We start from the raw sequence: 16548 nt of genomic DNA, 5'->3' as shown, positions 1-16548 counted from the left end.
ACCCAAAATGATGACCGCATAAGTATGACTGTACTAACATTCCAGGAAAAGAAACATAAAAACTATATTTTGAATGGCTTTAAGGAACAGAGCAACTTATCAAAGATTTGAATGCAATGTGCAGGAAAAATTCAGTTATGGAAGACTGGTCTGCATATTCAGATCAATGCAAGAAACAGATACATTGAAATTTTTTTCCCCTGGAGACTGTCACCGTTTTGCCATGATTGTATCCATTATAAGGATATTTATTGCAAGCATAGTTATGAAACAACCGAATTGCATTCGGAAAATTTGGTGGAAACAAATTCGTTTGTGCTACTTTGAACATATCACATTATACAGGCTGTTTTCAGTACCCTGTAAAAACTGAATCACGGATCAATCATGATAACTAAAATAAAATGACGTGTATAAAATGGATTTTACTTCTTTAATACCACAAATGTGTTGCATTTCGGTATGCTCTTATGTACTATCTGGGTGGATATTCATGCCGTTCGTTATTCGCAATAAGCTTTATTCAGATGGATAAAATTGATTGATTCATAGGTTACTGTTTTACGACAAGGCAATTAACATACAAATTCCATAAAGAGTGGCTACACGAAGTTCTAAGCATGCTTCTTTGTGCTTACAGCGGGACTGTTTCATATTGTAAACTATCTATTTATCCATCGCCCTGATGTAAAACAGAAGTTTGCAATGCAGAATTTGAGGATTCTTGATGATAAAGCAAACAGCTCTACAGGACTGCATAGGCTCTTTAAACAGATGGTAGATAACCGCATTAGAAGATTTTACATCAAAGAATTCATCAAATGACGCTGATATCGATATAAAATCACATTGGTAATGATAGTTCAAGTTGAACTAATTTATAGTATTCTGTGTACGCTTAAAATAACGATTTAGCGTTTAAATTGAATGATAACCAGATTTAGATTCCAGATGTTCCTTCTTATGAGAATAAATTTTCTCTTCCACAAATGTGATTTGAGGTGCACCCATTATACTTCAAAGTATATTCATAGAGCTGCATTATATTCATAAAGAATATGCATTAACTTAATGGGCATATTCTTTAGCAAAATCATCAATATAGTATTATGCAGTTAGTTTTCCGGACATTTATTGTTGCATATAAACTGTCAAATAATGGCTTTGTGACTGTCATTAATAATATTGGAAAACTGAAGTTGCTTGGTTGTGGCTCTTAAAAACAAGTTTCTTTTTTTCCACAGAGGGTGTCAGGAGGAAAGTGACTCTGTTTATTTAAAGGTATTTGCTTGTGTTTGAGTTTCGTTTAGACAAAAAAAAAAAAAAAAAATGAAAATGTTATTGAAAATTTGCTTAATTCAAAACTATTAGTTCCGAGGACCTGACCCGGAGCCCAATCTCTATTTGCTATAAAAAAATATTTCGATTCATTACAAAGCCGTACCTCCACTTTGAAACATTAAATTATTTCAAGGGTAGCATAGGACAGGTCAACTTCAAATTCATTTTTCAGACACAATTACATTTGTAAATTCAATTTGAGGCAACTACTACTGAATATAATACACAATGTAGACATAAAGTTGGGTGAAATAATTTTAAGAAAAGTAGGTTAAATTGACAACTATAACCAAATTCAACTTTCTGAAGGTGTTCTGTGAGTCTAAGCAAACTTTCAATTATTGTTCTGTCTCATCTATGTTTGGGAAATCATAGATGTTGTGTAATTTTTAACTCAATGAATTCCGAGAAATCCTCATTGAACTAAATTCCAGAGTCCAAAAAACGTTTAAAATTTTCTTACTATAAAGGTACGAAGTCAATTGTGACCAAGAAGAAAATTTGTAGTTTTGGAACTTATTGAAAATTCAGTAAATGTGCAAAACAGCCGGATAAATAAAGAAAAGTTTAAATTATAATTAATACTGGAGTATAAATTTATATATTTTTTCATACTCTTAGTTTCATTTAATGTTTTCTTCTCTAAAGCTGGCATATTGATCCGTATTCTTTCTATTTAGTGAACCGAGTGCAGATCTAAATCTGCATACGAATAAAATAATAAATGTGTCTTAAATTAAAAAAAATATCGGTCTGAAAATCTCTTGTGAAGCGCTTCTTCAGTGATATGTCTACTGAACATTCCTAAAGAGATAAGATGTGTGCATCTTATTAGTTTTGTTGGGGGTGCACCTGTGCGAATATCCTTTACCTTTCCTGGCACTCAAGCCCTGAGTTAGAAAAAAAAAACAAAAAAAAAAACGTAGTACTAAATGCATAACTGAATAGACCTGTGCTCATAAATATAACGAAATTTACTGGTAATTTAACATGAAAAATATTCATGGATTGTCGTTTATTCCAAGCAATTAAGGCCACACGGTTTGCCTGTTTATAGGGATGAAAAGCAAATGCATGCAGCTCTCTTCCACGTGAGGGAAAAAAAAAAAAAAAAAAACGTACACATTCCTTCTGTCGGAATATCGAATCTAGTCCCTTACCACGGTCTGAATGAATGGCCACATGCGATATTACCCACTCTGATAATCATATAGCTCAATTTTTATGAACCTGTTCATATGCTAAGTTAATTTCGTGATCTACAATAATTCAACCAAAGTATTTTATATTTAAATGCAGATCACTTCCAAACTTCATTCATAGTCATTACCTAAAAACTGATGCTTCCACAAGATCAAATACATCGATAGTTTAGCTGTTTTCTTTTGCTGTTTTAATTATATTAAAAAATCTGATTTATGATGGACAAAAGATTATTTTTACTATTAGCCTACTTAAAATTGTTCTTTTTGGTGTCTTAAATCCTAAGTAGTATCTGTTACAATTTATAATTCGTATCTTCCTGAAAGGCAAGTGTCTGCTTCTGTAAGCTACGCAAATTTATTAACAAAACCTCTTAAATGTAGAAATATTCTTAAATGTACCACTGCGGTTCTTTTAAATTCTTAACTCATCTTGTACTATCCATTCTGTTTTTACATCAGAAATGGTATGCTCTATTCTATTTCTGGTTCTCTAGAAAAACAGAATGGCATTAGACAGGAGACACTTGCAAGAACATGTACTTAAATATTAAGTACTTAATTCTTGGTTTCCAATAGTTGATTCCAAGTTTCTCTTCTTTTTTTTTTTTTTTATTTTTGTTAGTTGTTGGCGCATCGGCTTCTGTGGCTATAATGCACCTCTCAAAGTTTTTGCATTTTATTCTGATCCAAGCCCAAGGCGGTATTCGAACCCGTGACCTTTGAGTTGCCAGGCAGGCACTTTACCCACCTGGCTAGCCCGGTCGGCCAAAGTTTCTTCGATAAGGATGAAATTCTATTTGAATTGGGGCATTTCAGTTTACGTACAAATCCTCTGGTACATTATTTTAAAGTTCTTGGAGAATAAGATAGTTACAGTGAATTTGCGTTGTAAGAAAGAATATTTCTACTTCATATCTTGAGCGGACACTTTTAAAAAATAGCAAAGTTGTGTTGGAAGCTAGAAATTTACGCCCAAGGGAGGTTTTTTTAATACAAGGTTTAATTTTGCTGAGAAGTTAGATCATAGTTTTGCGGTATGTCTGCTGGCTCTTTTTTTTTCAGCAGACTTTTTTGAGGAATATTTAGTCCAATGACGCCTTTCCCTCCCGAAGTTTTAAGCAGTAAAGAAATGTTTTATAACTCGCTGCGATACTTCCAAAGTCACTTCTTACAGTACCCACTTTTACAATAACAAACTGGCAGAAACATTCATATGGAGTTGCTTTTAAAAGCACATTGAGTGTAATCCATATTCTGGTTAGACGAATTTATTTACAGGGATGATAAGCTATAAACAGATATTTACAGAATAAAGAACATGCTTAATTTTAATACTTTGAAATATTAACTTTATAATTGTAGCGTCACAGGATATGGAAAAGTTAGGAGTTTTTGGTCATTCAAAACAGGCCGTTCAAATTCTTACAAGACAGGTTTTTGGTCATTCAAAATCTTACAAGACAGGCCAGTTCAAATTTGCAAAAGCTAAAACTCCCAGGGCGATCCCAAGTGACATAAAAAAAAAAAAAAATCACTGTAATGCAGTTGAATGATTATAAATTCTTTTTCCAAATATCCTGTAAAGGATGTTATTTAATCTGGATTAAAATACTTCTAAAAAGAAATAAATTAACTAATATACTCTGCAGGAACCATACCTAGCTTCGTCATCTATGATTGGTGTGACACTTCCCGACCGCGTTCCATATATCCGCTCTCCATAATATGGTTCCTCGTAAGATGATATAGGATATCCCGGAAAAGATCGCTGGTGTTCGAATCGTCTCTCCGGAGACGATAAATATCCAGATTCGTAGGTTTTCCGGTTCGGAGAATGATACGTCGGTTCGTAGTGGCGTTCTGGCGACGTGTGGTAGATTGGTTGAGCTCCTGCTGAATAAGGGCGTTCCGGTGGGGGTCGATATGCTCCTTGAGGTTCGTGTCGCCGTTCTGTAATGCCAAAAGAAACCAAATGCAAATATAAAGAAGTAGCATTTATACAGCAAAGAATATATAATACTGTATAAAACATGCGAATACTATTTCAGAATCTTTTACTTCTTTGGGGAGGGGACGAATTCATTTTGAAATACGATACACAGTGTTTATTTAATTAGAGAAAGTATATTGAAAAGGTGGAGATAGTTGCGAAAGTGGCTTGGCAACTTGTACAAGACCGGAAAAATACATTACCTTCTCACTCGCCAAGAGGTTGAAGACGCCAAGCAGAATAAGCAGTCTGCTCGCCAAGTGTTTTTTTTTTTTTTTTTTAGCTTTTTCATTTGTCTCTCTTTCCTTAAAAACATTAAAATGAATTTTAAATTATTTACAGTCCAGTTCTGAGAGGGAGAATTAGGGAAAAATTAAAATTATTCATTAGAAGCGAAATTCCTTCAAATTAATAACAAGAGTTTTTTATGGAAATTCATCTTTGTGTGTGATATGTTGAATAGAATATGTATAAGATTTGGGATGCGTACTATCAGTTAAAGTACAGTAAATATTAGCATAGTTGTTTGTTCGCAAATTAAGGATTATTGAATATATGCTAACAATCATTGTCAGCTTGATAATCATTAAAAATACTTTAACCATGCTTGAAAAGAGTTAGAAACACTGTGTTATTACTACGGTTACAAAGTATGAATGTTTCATTTGTGTTTGTTTTGCATGTGTTTTTTTCGATAATTGCATAATTTGATTAGTTTAAACAAATAAAGTTAGAAAATACATTTTATCATTCTATATAAACCTAGTTGGCTCTACTCCCGTTTACCTCGGATTATCTAGACTCTATTCGACCTTCAGTGAAAGCAGGTTTTTTTTTTCTTTTTCTTTTGCTGTGCCAATGCGAGCAGCAACATCACGGTATGGGCTTTTGGCGGGCATTCCACTGGCTGCTGATTGCGTGGTTGAGAAAACTTAAGCTGGCCTAGTTCAAACCAAGATGCGTGCGGTTCGATCAAACACGTTTTCTCCTGTAGTTTCTAAAACAGTAAGCCAGAAATGTTGCTGTCAACGCAGTCTAAATGCGCGTTATTTACCTTCTAGTAAAGAGAAAGTTTAGATTACAGCCTTCCTCTGATTAACGAAAGCAAACTTCTTACTGGAAAATTACACAGGCCGTGTCGTGGATGACAAACTATCTAGAAAAATATTAATATTTTCGAATTTTATAAGTAGAACTTAATTCAGTTATTTATCAAAATGTAAGATGTCTTCAAAAATCCTTTCCTTCAGTAACTGACCTATTTTCTGTTTGAATTATCCAATGATTCTTCTCCCACTGTGGAAATTGGACGAAGCCATTACCAGACGCTGAATATATTTCGGCTAATCCTCATTTCAAATGGCTGACAATTTTACCACCTACGCAGATGATATTAAGTTCTTCATCATCACAAAATGCCCCCAGTCTCTCCAGTCTATTACAGTGAGCTCCAACCGACAGCTACATGAACTGAAAAACTACCTTCATGCGATTGGGCTCTCCACTTCACAACTCTCTATCACCAAGAAGAAAAATACCAACGATGTGAACATCATTATAGCGAACTCTCCAGTTAAAAAGTCACCCAACATAAATATTTGGGTATCATCTGGGACAAAGACCTCACCGTCTTGCCTCACTTTAATGCCACTCGAACGAAAACATATTCAGCTTTATGGGCAGTAAAACAAGAGATCTCCAACTTCCATAAGGTTCACACCGGACCTTATCATCAAATACATTCTTCGTTGCATTTTCCCAATTCCATTATATTCCTCGACTATATGGTCCTCAGCACCCTCATCATACCAAGCCAGGTTCCTCTCCCTGGAATTCTGGATCTTGAAATGGCTAAATAGGGTTGCCGGGCTAACACCTACAATCTCAAAATCTGTTCTGGTCACCAATCTTAATACGCTTCCTTGGAGGTATCTCATCATCTCTAGGAACCTTCTTACCCTCTCTCAGCTTCTATCCGGAAAACTGAGCTCACCCGATATTTGGGATATCATCGCCAGACCGTCCGACAGGAGAAGATGCCAGTACAGCACCTCCCCATACAGATCGATGCTGCGTAGCATGTCCTCCCTGGACAACATGTTTCCGCATAACTCCTTCCAGATATTCAATAGATTAGCCATAGACGTTGAGAAGCTTCCATACAGAGTTCCATTCTTGCAGACATGTTTTCTTTAGTCATGCTCTAAGTGGACTCTATGTGATGCCGCACTGTCCACGCTCCGATGTATCCGTATGCACTTTTATCTGTTATAAATTTATGTTTTTGTATTTGTTGTTACTTTATGTTTTTGTATCTTCACCAGTGGCTGTTTAAGGCCGTATATTGTATCTGGCTCTGTATGCAATGCATTTGTCTGTTTTTCATGTTTTATCTCTGTATGTAACTCATGTCCTCTAGCTGCATAGCTGTAAAGGGACTTTCTTCGGAAATAAATTGATATTAATAATAATAATAATGGCCTATGAATATAAGCCTGGGCTCTGGTGCAAGTTATTTAGTCACTGTTTATGCGATTTTCTAATTTCCCCTTTTCTTTTTTGATCCTCTGAGCTCAGGGCCCTGGTGCAACTGCCCAACAGACTATCCCACTCACCTACCTTGAAATTATACTGTATTGCACAGTCTCTATTGCACAGATGTTTTTATGTAGCTTTCTTACACCAATTATCACCATTCCAAACCAAGAAATTATCTGAAGCGTAACTTTTCCCAACGCTGTAAAAGTTACGTCCTTGTGTTTTAGTCATAATACAGAGAAAGTTGACCAGTCTTAAGAGTGACACCATAACAGGGAAAGGAAGGAGAAAAAAAAGACATTCAACGATATTACCGTTCTCCAAAGTATGCTTTTATTTAAAGGACATGATAATCCCACCATCATACATTTTTTTAAACTTAAATTGAAAGGCGACTTTCCTACCTTCGACTATTTCGAAAAGTACTTTTATTCACACAAATGTCTAAACAATTAACGAAGTTTGTTACATTCTGATCGTGTTATTGTCATGGATATGATAGTCAAGTCAAGATGTTATCCGGAATTAATTCAGTTATCGAAACAAAACTTCATGTTATCAATAAACATGAAAAAGGTGCTAAAATATCAATTTTACCGAGTCTTTACTTGAATGCACATAGAAGGCACCACTCTAGTTGACAAGATGCTTCGAAATTTACTAAATACCCTTTTGCTGGAGGGAAACCAAGGGAAAAAAGTGAACTTCACTGTTTTCCTTTTGTAAAAAGTTATGCACACATTAAATTTGTTTGTCGAATCTCATGTTGCAGTAAACGTTTATAGACAAACACAAAAGAGACAAAATATCATTTTTGTCACGTTTTACGGGTTTCTTTTCTTTTGTAGATTATCCGGGAAATTTATTTCCCATTCACATCGGGATTTCACTGTAGTTAGGAATGAAAAATAAGTTTACTTGTAGCATAATGTTAAAAAAAATCAGTGGAATAGGGCAATGATCTATGAAAGTCGTATTTCATTACACAGCTAACTGGGCACCGCCTAAAACCCACCATTAGTGTCATGTGGCCGAGATATTCTAACATTTATCATGTTATCAAGGAGTGATGGATTCCTAGAGCTCATTATTAGAGGTGATAAAGCGTGATGGGTATTCATCTTTAAGTTTACCATGTCTTCAAAAGAAACATTCCTGTTCGCCTTGCTGGAGATAACCGTAGTTGGCTCCTCTTAGTTTTGTGTTGTTATATTTAATCTCGATTATTTCCGACAGTTATTTCTTGAAGTTTTCACCTTCCCTGACCTGTATGCGCATTCAGGTTGTTTCCGAATGTAGCCTACTTGTTGACCCAGTTAACCTTTCTGGTATTAATCAGATAAAATTTGTACGCTTTACTCCATTCGATTTCCATCATCCTGCTCCCACTTGAAGACTGAATTGATTTCAACTGAGTTTAAATCTTAATCGTTACGTTTTCTGAATAAATACCTTACATATTCACTTCAGCATGCAATAATCTAGATTTCATTATAATTTTGGAGCATTATTTTTAATGGCTATTAATCCTCTGGAAATTCCACATTCTCCAGTACAAGTCTTAACAACTAGGCCTACTGTACTAAACACTAAGCTGTCAGATCAATCCTCTATTTTACACAAACTCACTCCCATAACCATAAATTTTTATAAAATCTCGTCGAGTTCACAAAGTTAATTATTCTCCCACATTATTTTCGAATGCGCTGGTCTCTTAAATACTGAATCTGTAATTTTACACTTCCTTCTGTCTTCAGTCAAAACGCGTGCGTCAACCAACCACCACCATTCATTCGGAGGTTAACCTCAGACTGACTGACATAACGAACTTTTCATTCTCTTTATTTAATTCCTTCTATGAGGTTCAATTTCAGAAGCTTCCTTTACGTGATTATCAGGAATTCGTGAATCACAATATGCCGGGTGCTTTCCCACACTATTTGTTACGGTCAACATTAACCATAGCCAAAGGAAGTTCACACTTGCAATTGTGGAAACTAAGCGTCTCTCGTACTTCTCAATATCCCTTAATATGCACTATTCAAGTCGTTTTAAACGACTTGAAAAGTGCATATGAAGTGCAAAGTTCACAACCTTTCCTGTTACTGTATATTATAGTTTCTGTATATGTACACTGGTGTTCAAAGAAAGTGCATCACCTAGGAATTTCACATTTCTAACCCTTTTTTGCGATGGTACGCTACATTAATGACTAGCATCACAAATAGAAATATAAACAAAAGATATTTATTAATAGTTAAGGCAAAACTAAGTAATATTTGACAGGTGCTCTCAAAATGAGCATTTGTAACCTTTATACAACAGTTTGGGTAAACACGACAATTGCCTGAAATGTTATCAGAAGCCCACAATTTGCTTAAGTTTATCATTTTAAGTGGAAAAAAAAAATTAAAAGTTCATCAAGTGCAAACTAATCAGGGCCAGAGGTAGTTCAACTAAATATTTTTAGTTGAACTGCCTCTGGCCCTGATGACAGCAGCACACCGTCGGGGCATTGACAAGATCAATTTCCGAAAATAATCAACTGATAGTTCACGGTTCCAAACACGAATTATGGCTTCCTGAAGTTCACAAAGGGTCTTTGGTTTCTTTCTGGCAACTGCGGATTCCACACGATGCCAACAGTTCTCTATAGGATTCAGGTCCGAGATGTTTCCTGGCCAGCTAACAGCTGTAATGGACCGTTCTTCCAACCATTTTCTCACAACAAATGTAAACACATTACTGTCGAACCTCTAATTCAGAAACGAAGCTAAAGTAACTACAGAAGTGCCTACTTATACTTTCGCCCGATGACAAGGAGCTGAGTCGTCCTGAAAGATGCAGTTACTTGGCAGGTTGAAACGGTCTCTAATGGCTGGCAGCAATTTGCCTTCCGATATAGCCAGGTATCCATTGGCATTTACAGGACCTTTTATAAACTGCAAGTGACCTACTCCGCGATACGAAATGTACCCCTACATCATTTGACTGGTAGGAAATTTCACTGTAGACCCCATACAGTCTGGATGGCATTCTTCACCACGCGTACGGCGAATCGTTTGTCTCCCATCAGAGCCATGTAAGTTGAATTTCTTCTCATCCGAGAAATAACTGACTTCTACTGCTCCGGGGTCCATTTGACATGCTCCTTACCAAATTAATCGGGCCTTTTTTTCATTTTTTGTGTGAGAAGGGGCTTCTTAGGACGACGGGCTACAAGACAATTTTTGAAGAGGCGTTTTCTAACTGTTATTGCACTTGCTACCACTCCTGTATTTTCTTCCCATTCTCTTTTCAGCTCAGACGAAGAAGCTTTACGGTTTTTATGGCACAAGGCTTTAAAATGCGGTTCTGTTTTGGCGTAGAGACTCGTTTGCGTCTGGTTTCTTTTTTCCTATCAGCAGAACCAGTATTCTTGAGTTTGGAAAGAAATCTACTCATTGTCGACTGATTACAAGGCACACTATAAGCAATATGACGGAAGTACATCCTTCCTCACGTAAAGCAACAATAGCACTCTTTCTTCGTGGCGTTAACTGCACGTAACTCGCCATCATGACTGCAACTCTTGCAGAGCATGCTTATATAGCTGAAAGTAACAGCTGATGCAATATTACGTCATCACATATGCGTGTCAATCTTATCTGATGCAATCTGTAAGAAATATTGCCATATACTTACGTTATTTGGACGACAATTGCAATTTTATGGGGTGATGCACTTTCTTTGAACACCAGTGTATATTATAAAAAAAATTAAATGGATAATCGAATGAGGTATTCTCGAATTGTTGTACACATCGCTGATATCATCTACCTTACTTCTCTACTGGAATGGCTCTCCAGAGCCATGACTTCCCGAAAAGAGAGGATCCCATAATATGGAAAAGATGCTAAACCTGAGAATATATAGCATGACGAATCAGTTAAGGATATTTTCTGCGTTTGGTTAACCTTATGGTTCATCATAAGATGCTGCAGAAATGTTAGACAACACATTGTGTACAATCATATTTTGTTATGGAAATAATTTTTAAGGCTTGGACGAATTGGTCTGCAGACGCAATAAAGATGAAAGAAGAGCGAATATCATAGTTGTTTTAGCTGTACTATAAGTATGAACAGTACAGCTAAATTTTACTGCGCTCCAATGCAGGGATTAGAGCGCAGCGATGCTTAAAGATCAAATCCTTTTAATGGAAATATGAGTAAACCAATTTTGGTCTTCCAATTTGAATTATGCATTCCATGCAAATTAAACAGGAAAAGCAATCATGATACCAATTTCATTTTATAGTTCCTTGTGAGAGATTGCTTTTTTATGTGTTTGCTGTATTTAGGTATTAAAAAAACAGGAGAGGAATTGAATGTTGCGAAACATTCATGCAGTTGACGACAACTCAGTTTCACAGCATTACTGGGCGCATTTATAATTTACAATGAATGCGCTCAATAAAGTGGCCTATACACTGGATATTGATGCCAGAACTATTTTCAGCATCGGAGAAGTAAAGTTCCGGATTCAGCATCCTCCACTGTGCTCTGAAAACGACCTGTCGTCGACTCTGTAATATATATTCACTGGAAAATTTATTAGGAACACCACCCTAGTATTATGTAGGATTTCTTTTCCAGATTAACATCTCGCCTCGTTACTAGCTTTAATCGCATCCGTCCACTATCCATGCAGCTTGTAGAGTGGATCCGTATAAGCGATAGCTACAAATGCTACAAATGTACCGTTAGGTTATTTAGAATTTGCGACAAGGCAGTTATAGGTGCCACCATGCTGTGCCTATAAACTGCATGTAGTCCCTCATATATTTCTTGGGATGAAAACTCAGGCAATCCTTGCTCAGCTCAATCAACTCAGCACGGTGTGAAAAACCCACTGAGACGAGATTTAAGACGTTTTTCTATATTCATATATTAATTAAAAACGAAAGAACAATAAAGCTCAATATGTCCTACTAATGTTATTATTATAAACTATAAAAGGAAACCTCATACATTTATGTAGAAACAGAATTCTCTCAACACTCACGTTGGAAGGATTATGTCATTATATAATTATACGAATAAATGTCCCGTATTTAATATTAAATAAAATTACATTAAAATTATATAAATAAATACTTATTAAAAGATTGTCAAGAATTCAATTCTCATCCCCAACATAATGCACCAGGAAACGTAAAGGAGAAGTCGACAGCCATCAAACATTTCCAAAAACCAAACCAATACCGCATGTTAACACGAGAACTGAAAACAATTGTGGAATTCATCCTTAAGGAACATTGGTTAAAATTGTCTAAACTTTTCGGATACACTCCGTGCTCACAAGAAGTAAAGTGTTTTTTTGTGAATGATACCCATCCTTCTTTTATACTTAGACTTATTGACTTCCTGTTACGAGAATATTTTTACTAAACCAATGTGTGAATTACCGTTCACAAATGCGCATGAAAGTCCACGAGTCCGAAATATACTGGTGTGCAAAACTTAAGGACCAACACTATTTCTAAAGGTTACAACCACAAAATCTTTACTTAGGGTACTCTTTACTGACGAGAGTACATTCAGTCTCAGCGGCGATTCTGGACGTCAACTAATCTGGCGAGAGGTTGGCACACACACGGTATCACCCCCGCAAACATCACTGAAAGAGATCGATATGGCGGTCCAGGTGTTCTCGTATGGGCGTACACAACTCCAGATACTGGAAGGTGGTACTGTAACCGGCGCATTCTGCTGTACTGAGGTAATCCTTCCCCATGTGCGTCTGTTCCGAGGTGCCATTGGCCCCGAGTTCGTGTTTATGGATGATAACGCCACACCCCATCGTACTACAGCTGTTGATATGCTTTTGGAAAGTGAGGGCATTGTTCGTATGAATTGGCCAGCCCGTTCCTCCGACCGTCCTAAATCCCATCGAACACATATGGGACACTCTGGGGAGACGCCTAGCGCCACGTTCACACCCACCAGAAAATACTCACGGATGATCGCTAGAACAGTGTAAGAATTTACCAGTATTTGTTTGTTTCCTTTAAATTTTAAAATGTATATTCTGATTAACTCTAGTTAAAGTAAAATTTTGGAAGTTTATAGAATTTTCCTGTGGCTTTTCTATTTCTAAAGTAAAATTAAGTGTGGCATGTATCTTATTTAATAAATCCAAAACCTTATTTACTACAAATGTATATCATCCATTTGTATATTTGTATATCATCCTTCGTATTTTGTATATCATACGTCCTACATTTGTATATCATCCTTCGTAATTATTAAAATATCATCCAAGTATCTACCATAAAATGTTAGACTTGGAAGAAACGGTGTTAAATATAATTCACACATGAATGTACATGTCGAGCATACATCAGACACAATGTGGGATTTAATTAATGATGATTCCGTAATTTTAAATAAGTCTGATTTACCAAAAACTGAAATATTTCATCTAATCAAGTTTCTCATTCAAGCCAATTATATTCATTTTTAATCCAAAATTTATAGACAAATATTTGGCGAAGTATGCAAAGTTTAAAGAGACTGGCATTGTTGGGGACCTTAAAAGAACTGGTAGGCCTAATGTGGGTGAAGAGAATGTTAATGCTGTGCGTGATGCTTTTGAACGCAGTCCTCGGAAGTCAACTCGTCGTGCATCAAGGCAACTTGGCATACCTTAGAGGACAGTGGTTAAAACTTTGCCCAAACGGCTTCGTTTCTATGCATATAAAGTGAAAATTGTTCAAGCCTTGGAGCAAGACGATCATCCCCCGACGTGCTGCTTTTGCTACAGAGATTCTGCAGAGAGTTGATGAAAACAGTGACTACCTTAAGCGTGTTTGTTTTTCTGATGAGGCTACCTTCCACACCTCGGGGAAGGTAAATAGACACAATGTCCGTATTTGGGGGTTAGAGAACCCACGTGTTGTTTTTGAGAAACCGAGGGACAGTCAAAGTGAACGTAGAAGAGTTTCAGCAATGGTTAATTTTCCAACAAGATGGTGCACTGCCACACTGGAGTTTAGTTGTTCGTTTCTGGATGCTACGTTTCCTAACCGATGGATTGGGAGGGATGGTCCAATACCATGGCCAGCCCGTTCATCGGACATTACCCCTCTAGAATTTTTTTTTTTATGGGCATATATTAAGGCAAAGTGTATTCAACTTCAGTTCGTGATACTGAAATTTTAAAGACGAGGATAACGGATGCTTTCACGACGATTACTAAAGATTGTTTGTTTGTTATTTGGAGCATTAGCAACTAAGGCGATATTGCTCCGGGGATGTGCGGTGGTCATTCCCTGACCTTTCCACATCCTCCGTATTTAGTGGTCACGGGCTCGAACCCCGGTTACTGAAGAGATTTTGGAGAAAACATGGAGAGAAATCGAGTATCGACTAGACGTTCTCCAGGCAACAAACGGAGCACATGTAGAAGTGTACTGAAGAGGTAAAAATAACTTTTTGAATTGAGGTAAAATTTGAAAAAAAGCTGTATGTTTGTACCCAGCATAGTTCTTGTGTAATAAATATTTGAAATGAGGGAAAGACTTTATGCTCACCCTGTATTTAAGACTGTATTATCTTTCAATGAGGATACACCATGCAGCATCAGTTAGAGCAAAAAGGATATGTGCCTTGGAACTTGCTTTCCATGCTATCAATGATAGCCACAGGGGCGTTCCTAGGGTATGTGGCGCCAAGGTGCTAATTGAAATCTGGCGCCCCCCTTTAAAATTTTTTTTATATATGTATGTACGTTTCAGGTGCCCTTTGAACGTTGGCGCACAGGTGAAGTGCACCCATTGCACCCTCGGGACAGCCTGCCCCTGGATAGCCAACTTTTTCTTTTTAATGAAGCATAAGTTTTAAATACGCAACATGAATATATTAAATTATTATTGATCGCTGAAACTCTTGAAATGAGGTTAAACACAAATTCCATAAATGTTAGTAGGCCTTATACTATTTCGGATTCGTGGACTTTCGCGCGCAGTTGTGAATGGTAATTCACACATTGGTTTAGTAAAAATAATTTCGTAACAGGTAGTCGATAGGTTTAAGTATAAAAGAAGGGAGGGTATCATTCGCAAAAAACACTACTTCTTGTGAGCACGAAGTGTATCCAATAATTTTGGTCCCTTATAAGAAGTTGAGACAATTTTATATTAGATATTTTAACCATGTTCTTTAAGGATAAATTCGACAATTGTTTTCAGTTCTCATGTTAAACATGCGGTATTGGATTGGGTTTTTGGGGGTGTTGATGGCTGTCGACCTCTCCTGGCTTTTCCTTATGCATTATGTTGGGGATGAGAATTGAATACACGACGATCTTTTAATAAGTATTTATTTATATAATTTTAATGTAATTTTCGTAATTGATTTTATTTAATATTAAATATGGAACATTTATTCGTATAATTATATAATCACATAATCCTTCTAACGTGAGTGTTGAGAGAATTCTGTTCCTACATAAAGGTATGAGGCTTTCTTTTATGGTTTATAATATCCAATTATAGAAAAACGGCGATCGCAGCCACTATATTGGCAGAGAATGGTTGATATTTGGGGACTCTGCAGACCAAAAAGCAGTAACGGTCATGCTCTTGTAAGTATTGTACCTTGTTTGCTGAATGGCACGGCACCACAGGCTCCCACATAGGAAGCACCTGATTTGCGATTATAGTAAAGCAGGCCATACCATTCAGGCATGGTACATGGACACCGGTCAACAAAAGGCCCAGGATTTTCTAAAGTAGGGGGATAAAGCAATTCCTGTGGAAATCATTAAGCTTATATAATCATATAACAGTAGGTGTAACAGTAGAAAAACTACACATTATTTTGATCATAAAGGGGAGAATATAGCTCCTTGGCCCCTAACTGGGATTGCTCCTGGTCTAGGTGCCTCCTAGAAGAGATGACTGATGCTATAACACTCTCTACTGATCTACAACTGTTTCCAACAAGCATGATATTTCACGAATTTCTTGTTTTTATTCTTACCATAGCCAGCTATTTGAATAACTCAAGTCGAATTGGGATCTATTAGTGTAAGTATCCCGTCCTATAGCTTCCAATTCTTGCCCCCAAATCCAACCATTTCAGTTTGGATTTGGGGGCAAGTATGGCTGACAGATTCACTAAACTTGAATATTAAGACTTCAAATTAATTCGGAGGTGCACTCTGATCGTTTAGTTCGTTATTGAAATTTGCTGTAATTGAATTTCAATTAGTAATTTCTCGGGAACTACATCTTTGTCCAATCAGTGTCCTGACTGGCGATGATATAGTGATACATACTCGCACCCACGCTGAGGGGAATTCCCACTATTATTCCACACTCAACATCCCATATGTAACGTAGCTGGCCCATTTACTATATTTCACAGTTAACGACTACATGCAGAACAGGTTTGCTATCGGTACACAGTTACAGATGCATAAGAGAAA

At 36.7% G+C, this 16548-nt stretch overlaps 1 protein-coding gene across 2 annotated transcripts in view; it reads right to left on the bottom strand.

Annotated features, from left to right (window-relative positions):
- The window catches only part of LOC150090971 (zinc finger CCCH domain-containing protein 10-like), a 1521236-nt gene that overhangs the window by 330016 nt on the left and 1174672 nt on the right, over nt 1-16548 (bottom strand). For both annotated transcript variants that reach the window (XM_090373667.1, XM_090373676.1), the window contains one exon: nt 4205-4496. In XM_090373667.1, the coding sequence (XP_090229793.1) occupies nt 4205-4496 (292 nt within the window). The remainder of the gene's footprint in view (nt 1-4204; nt 4497-16548) is intronic.

Source organism: Mastigoproctus giganteus, chromosome 1 (genome assembly GCF_048544385.1).
Source record: "Mastigoproctus giganteus isolate SK-2022 chromosome 1, ASM4854438v1, whole genome shotgun sequence".
Taxonomy (NCBI): Eukaryota; Metazoa; Arthropoda; class Arachnida; order Uropygi; family Thelyphonidae; genus Mastigoproctus; species Mastigoproctus giganteus.
Note: the sequence above shows the minus strand (reverse complement) of the source record. Positions and strands in the feature narration are given on the sequence as shown.